A 7245-nucleotide genomic window follows, 5' to 3' on the forward strand; every position below is an offset into this window, starting at 1 on the left:
GAGGATTAAATTAGATGAGTCAATAGTTTCTGTTTAGGGCTTTAGCATAGTACCTGCACACAATGAGTTCTCAGTTATGTGTGTGAATTTATTAGGGTCATTCCTTTAAGTAGAATGTGAGCTACTCTTTTGGGGGGTGGGTTAAAGCTTAAAATTGGTCAGCCAGGGTTTACTGAGTGAAGGACTCCAGACCATATGCCAAAGTCAGGTAAGGCTGGGGCAAGATAAGGAGGAGGCCATCAGCACTGGGCTTGGTGGCCCAAGCCCCACTGAGATCGAGGAGTTTTGGATTCCCACCTACTGTATATCCTTAGGTGACTCATTGCTTTTCTCTGGCCTTGGATTCCCAGCATAATGTAAATTGAGGGGATTGGACCAGGTGAACAGCAAGGTCCCTGGCAGCAGAGATGTTTTATGAGTTCAAAGCTTCTAAGGGTTAAGTTCAAAGAAAAGATCAAAGAAGAGGGCATCTAGGCTCCCTTTAGGGCTCTCTTACACCCATATGGCCTGGAGCAAACACTGGAATTTGGAAGTATGTGCATGGCAGCATGTAGACTGAGCTGAGTGGTAGTACCTCTTTCAAAAAGCCTGCAATCATGGGCCCTCCTCCCTCACTGGGGCTGGAAGCTGGAGGTAAAAAACTTTGCAGAATAATGCAAAGAACTCTTGCTTACCTTTCTTCCAGATTCACCAGTTAATAACCTTTTGCCATGTTGCTTTCTCTATTCTACAGTCCTTATTCAAATCTTGCAACATGTCCCAATAGTCTCTTTCATAACAACTTTCATTCTGTTCCAGGATCCAAAACACTGAATTTAGTTTTCCTGTCTCTTAGTCTCCTTTAACCTGAAACAGCTTCTTAGCCTTCCTTTGTCTTTTACGACATGGGCATTTTTGAACAATAAAGACCACTGTGGTTATCTGTTTACATTTATCTGATGTTTCCTCATGATTATGTATTACTGCTGAATTGATGTTGTATTTTCTCAGTTTAAGATATCAGAAAGCACATGATGTTGTGTTGTCTTTGTTTAAGAAAAAATTTTCAAGACACTCATTAAAGATGGTGAGAAAGACTTTATTCCAGAGGGACCACTTGGGCAGTGGGCTTCAAGTGTTATCCTCCAGTATTCCCTACAATTCTACTATGTTACTACTTTTTTCTTTGTAATTAATAAATATCTCATTGGAACATACTTCTAAACTATATAAACTGCCTGTTTCTCATCAAACTTTTATCCGTTAGTTTTAGTATCCAATGAATGATTCCCAGCGGAATCAATGATTACTGATTGGTAATGATTTTCTAACCTCATTGGCCCTTCTGCTGTGAGCAAGAGCTTTCCTTTCATATTGGTTTATTTCGTTAAGGTTAGTATGTACTTATAGATATTATTTCATTCAGTAGGTAATAATCTGTTACTGTGATTGTTTTGATGCTGAAATTGTCCCTGTTGTGGCCAGTGAAAGTCCCTTCAAACTGGCTCCTTTGTTTGACATGTCTGAGCAGGCCTTTATTTTCTGGCACAAGTTCCAAGCTCATCTTGTAGCCCTGCTACAGCCTTGGGAACAGCCACTTTCCCCATGCACCTCGTTTCTTTCAGTGGAGAATGGAATTTAGAACCAAAGGACTGGGTGCTGGCTGTGCTTGTTGCCACCAGGGTGTCGTTGCTCAGTGAGTCGATTTCTAATTCTAAGACTTTATATTCAACAACTTAATGCTTGTATATGTGAACAAAGATGCATATTCAAGGACATTCCTTTTCTCATCACCCTCACTGCTTCCAAATAAGACCAAGCCACCGTCTGATTTTGCCTGGATTACTTTAAAAGCCTCCTAACTGGTCCCCCTATTTACACAATGGCCCCTCTACAGTCTCTTTTCCACACAGCATCCAGAATAATTAAAAAAAAAAAATCTGATCACATTCTCTGCTTATAACCCTCCACTCCCTAAGAATAAAATCCAAAATTTTCAACATGGCTTCCAGATGCCACATGATCTGGCTTCATCTCTAATCTCATTAACCATCATTTTGTTGCTCACTCACAGGACAAGGACACTCCAGCCACAGGGCTATTGTACCTCCTTTTCTCCCCTAGGTATTCAGATGACTTGTAAAGGCCTTTATTAGGTCTCCACTCAAGAATCACCTCTTCAGAGAAGACTTTCCTGACTTTCCTAGTGAAAACAGCACCCCAGGGGTGACCTGGGTGGTTCAGTCAGTTAAGTGTCTGACTTTTTTGTTGTTGTTGCTTTTTTTACATTTATTTATTTTCAAGAGACAGAGAGAGACAGAGCACAAGCAGGGGAAGGGCAGAGAGAGAGGGAGGCACAGAATCCAAAACAGGCTCCAGGTTCTGAGCTGTCAGCACAGAGCCAGAGGTGGGGCTCAAACCCACAAACCGTGAAATCATGACCTGAGCTGAAGTCGGATGCTTAGTGGAATGAGCCACCCAGGCGCCCCTCGTGTGTCTGACTCTCGATTTCAAGTCAGTTTGTGAGACTGAGCCCCATGTGGGGCTCTATGCTGGGAACAGAGCCTGCTTGGAATTCACTCCCTCTCTCTCTCTTAAAATAAACTTAAGAAAGAATTAACTTTATTAAAAAAAAAAAAGCGCCCATTACTTATCACTATCCGACCCTTAGGTCATATATTCACCCATTTGCTTGTCGTCAGTCTCTGTTTCTCTGTGTTACACCTCTACAGTAAGCTCCGTGAGGGCAGCAACTTGTTTGGTTCTTTCCTAGTGCCTAGAATACGGCCTGGCATACTGTGGCTTCTCAAATGCCTCCTGAGTGATGAAGATAACTTTCATCCCTTGGGGCTTTTGCCCCCACTATACCTTTTGCCGGGTTTCTCCCTCACCCTTCTGTTTGCATGGCTACCTTTGTCACATTCTTTAGATCTCAGTTTAAATGTCATCTTCTCAGAAAACCTTTCTCTGATTACCTTCTTCTAGGTTCCGTTTCCTATTTCAGCCACTTATAACAACTTCCCTTTATCTATTTGCCTGTTACCCCATCCTCATTTCTTTCCCTAAAATGCAAGCTCCATACAGGCAGAAACTGCCATGGCTGTGTCATTCATCCCTGTATCCCCAGGGTCTAGAACAGTTCTTGGCAAATAATAAGCCCCCAAGGGGTGCCTGGGTGGCTCAGTCGGATAAGCTCTTCCCCTCAGCTCAGGTCATAATCTCAGAGTTCTTGAGTTCAAGCCCCGCATCGGGCCCTGCTTCAGATTCTGTGTCTCCCTCTCTCTCTGACTCTCCCCTGCTCATGCTGTCTCTCTCTCTCTCTCTCTCTCTCTGAAATAAATAAAACATTGAAAAAATAAAAAAAAAACCATTATGTGCCAAGAAAAAAATTGGAAAAATAATAGCTTGGACCCCACTAATCATTTGGGGGTGAAGATATTAAAAAAAGACTTTTGTCCTATTTCATAGATTTCTGTATAGCCAACTATTTTATTAAAAAAACAACAAACAACTAACATTTGAGCCAGACACTATGGTAAACATTTTGTCTGCAGTTTTTCATGGCATCTTTTCAATAACTTCATGAGATAGAAGTCCCCATCATCCCCATTTGCAGTGAGGTAATTGGTTCAGGGACATTAAGCAATTTCCCTAAGGTCACACAGCAGACTCATTACACTACACCACCTCCCTGTGTCTTTATAATTAAAAAAAAAAAAAAAAAAAGGAAAGGAAAATAAGATGAAATTCAGGGTGATCCTAATTTCACGATCCAAGCTTTACACAAAAGATGCTAAACAAATTTGTTTCAGAGCTCCGTAGAAGCCAGGGCAAAGAGAAAAATATAATCAGTTATGACCTCCTTGGTGCTTCCAAGATAAAAGTAAACCACTCATCAGGAGAAACACTTTTCCCAAGTAGTGAGGCTTGAGAGAACTTCTCCATGAAGTTCATAAATATAGCAGTATACAGTCAAGTGGGTTACAGCTTCAATAACGTACCTGTATACCCAGGCAGCTGTTGGTCATCCAACAAATGGAAGTTCAGTAAAAGCAATTCAACAAGGAGCCAAATTTGTACAGCATGGGCATCAGATCTGGGGTCTGGCCAGAACCATAGTTCACATAGGATGTGTGGCCTACTCCTCCTGCACACTTCTGGAATACTACAAATTCAGCCTGTTAAAGACTGTTAGCAAGAATTAGGAGACAAAAAATGACATTCATCTTAAATTTCAACCCTAGTGAATTCTCCAGGTAGGCTAGGTTGATTTTATGCTTCTACAAGATGAAGAAACTGAGGCTCAGAAAGCCTAGTTGCATGACTAGAAAATGTCAGTGACAGCCCTAAATCTACATCCTGGGCATTCTTTCCTCAGCCACGCCTACCACCCATGCTTCAAGAAAAGAGCTTATGCTCTCAGAACCCCTTCGTGGGTGGTGGGCCACGGGACCTGGCTGGCTGCAGGGCCCAGGAGGGTGTCCTCCCCGCACACTGGAGAAGAGCTGTTGAAAAAGGGAGCTAGGCCCAGCCCAAGAGGAGGCACACGGGCTCTTCCAGAGGCAGGGAAGTAAGGCTCACATTGCACAAATGGAACACCCCCACTCACCCCAAACAGAAAAATGATCTCGCAGCATACACTTGACTTCACTTATTTATTTACTTTTCACTACAACCTGCGGATGGGTGGGCCCTCAGCTTGGGAAGGAACCTGGGTAATTCTGGGAGCATTGGTAGAGGGAGGAGAGGAAAAAGGGAAAGTGGGGGCTTGGTACAGGGCAGGCTTCTAAGACGGGGAGCAGGAGGGAGAGATGAAACAAAGGGTCCAGGCCCTTCTTCCACCCCACACCCAGGCTTCCCAAGCCAAAGTGGAAGGGAAGAGAAACAAGAAGGGATGTCCTTGATCTCTTCTCGCCATTCCCCCGTCATCCAGGAATAACATAAATCAGGGAAGTGCAGCAGGTGGGCGACGTGCAGGCTTGGTTAAAAAAAAAAAAAAGCAAAAAGCGAGGTGACAGGTGCACCCAGCGCCTGCGAACCGTGGAGGCCTCCTTCGTCGCGGGTGGGCAGCGGCGCGCAGGGGAGAGCCGCGCGGGTGCTCACTCGGCCGGCCACCGGACCCTGCAGCCTCCTCAGCTCTGGCCTTTTCTCTTCCTCCAACGGCCACGCTCCGCCGCTTCAGCGGCCGGGCGGCTGTCTTCGCTGCAGCTACTTGCGGGCGGCCGTAGCACGCGCCTCTGCACACGGTACTCGGGCTCGGGGACGCGCGGCGCGGCCTGAAGCAGGAACTCGCCGCCGCGGTAGGTGACGCGCACGTCGGTGCGCGGGTACGTGCCGTACACTCGCCGCAGCTCCCGGCGCACCACGTCTGGCAGCTCGAGGCGTGGGCCCAGAGCGCGCTCCACGCGGCCCCACCGCAGCTCGAGCTGCAAGCTGCTGCCTTCCGGCCACGGCGCCCCGCGCTGGGCAGCCGCCGTCCCCTCCACCGCGGGCCCCTGTAGGGATGGCCCCAGGTAGCCGGGCGCAGGGTAAGGCGGGCGCAGGGCCGCGGCGTAGGTCTGCGGGAAGGCCCACGAGGGCAGCGCGGCCGCCAGCGGCGCGCCTGGGCCGTGGAAACAGTGGTATTCCCGCGGAGCCGGCCACTCGCCGGCGGTCAGGCTCGTGAGCCGACTGCAGCAGCTGTGGGGGTGGAGTGGGGGCAGCAGCAGAGGGCAGGACAGGTAGGAGTAGGTGACCGGATGCAGCGGAGGCCAGACGCCCGTTCCGGGCTCCAGGCAGCTGTACGAGTACATAGTATGAAGCTCAGGCAGCGGGCATTTTTACTGGCGCCTCGTCCACACCTGCGGTGGGAAGTGTGTGTGGATACCCTTTGTTCTGCCTGCACCACCCGTCCCTGGGGCCTGGTAACCCAGAGCTCTAGTTCACAGCAGGAGCCCATGCACAGCGCATCGTGGCTTGGGGGAACTCTTCCTAAGGCATTCAGCGTCCATCTCACCTGTTGTCCCAGGGCTGGGCGCGAACCCTAGGCTCCCAGTAGGCAGTAAGGACCCAAGGCCTTTTCAAGCCATCAGCCGTGAAGTGTTTTTCCAGGTGATTTCCCACTCAGCTTGTCTCCTTCAGCCCCGGGGTTGCTGGTCCCCAGCGTTTAGGGAACCAGAGAGGTTCAGAGCAGGCACCTCTCCATGCCCTGCCTCAGCCACACCTTCCTGGTTTCCAGGCAAAGGGAAACACACTTTGCTGGCTAAAAGCCAGCCAGCCTGTGTCTACACTAGGTGAGCCTGCCGGTCCTACTGGCCTGCCCTAGAGGCCTGTGCTCAGGGATGCCCTCACCACTACATCCCTGAAGGTATCTTGCAATCAGTTTGGCCCTCTGTTCTCCACCCCTCCATCCTCCCAGCACCTCCAGATGGGTTGAGTTATCCTAACTTGAGTGAAGTTCCCTTATCCGGCAGAGAATCAAGTTGCTTATGAGCATCTAGAAGTTACATCAACCTTAGGAAAAAGATACTAATATTTTCCCCACTTTATATAGCAGGAAGTGGTTTGCCTCAGATTTGGTACACGGGAAATGTGTTCTATGACTAGGAAACACTCCCAGTGTTGTAGGCTTATGGGGGTTAAGTATCTTGCCCAGACTCACACAGCTAGTTATGATAAGGGCAAAATTCAACCCCATGTGGCCTCAAGACTCGTGATTGCTAAGTAACTTTATCGCCAATTCATGCTGGGGCTTCTTTCACACTTTCTCACAATCCTCCCCTCTAGAATGTTACTTAAGAATCCATTGTTTTATGTGTGTGTGTGTGTGTGTGTGTGTGTGTGTGTGTGTGTGTGTTTAAGTTTATTTTGAGAGAGGGGGAGAGAATCTAAAGCAGGCTCTGAGCTGACAGCTCAGGGCTCAATCTCACCAACCAGAGCTGAGATCGTGACCTGAGCTGATACCAATAGTTGGACCCTTAACTGAACAACCCAGGCGCCCCAAGAACTAATTCTTAATAGCCATGTGAAGAACATGGTGATACCATTTTCATTTAATGGATAAGACTATAGAAGCTCAGAGAAGTTAGGTCATTTTCCAGGGTTCACACCGTCTAAATAGCAGAGTAGAATTTGAACCGAGTCCAATTAAGGCCAAAGCCCAGAAGCTACTTGGATGAAGCCAGATGGATTGTTTCATCCAGATGGTGTGAAGCCCTGTCTACGCTCCAGTCTCCTTTGGCTGCAAGCCACAGCCCTCCAGACCTCTCTCTTCTCCAGTGGGATCAG

The 7245-nt window shown here is 47.9% G+C and overlaps 1 protein-coding gene across 1 annotated transcript; it reads right to left on the reverse strand.

Moving 5' to 3' along the window:
- Positions 1-5111: 5111 nt before the first annotated feature.
- Positions 5112-5772, reverse strand: CUNH10orf95 (chromosome unknown C10orf95 homolog). Its single transcript, XM_077748452.1, has one exon. It carries the CDS (start codon positions 5769-5771, stop codon positions 5112-5114), a length of 660 nt encoding a protein of 219 aa, XP_077604578.1. The 5' UTR covers position 5772.
- Between the last annotated feature and the right edge of the window lie 1473 nt (positions 5773-7245).

The sequence above is a fragment of the Crocuta crocuta genome, unplaced genomic scaffold, assembly GCF_008692635.1.
Source record: "Crocuta crocuta isolate KB4526 unplaced genomic scaffold, BGI_CrCroc_1.0 scaffold619, whole genome shotgun sequence".
In the NCBI taxonomy this organism is placed as follows: Eukaryota; Metazoa; Chordata; class Mammalia; order Carnivora; family Hyaenidae; genus Crocuta; species Crocuta crocuta.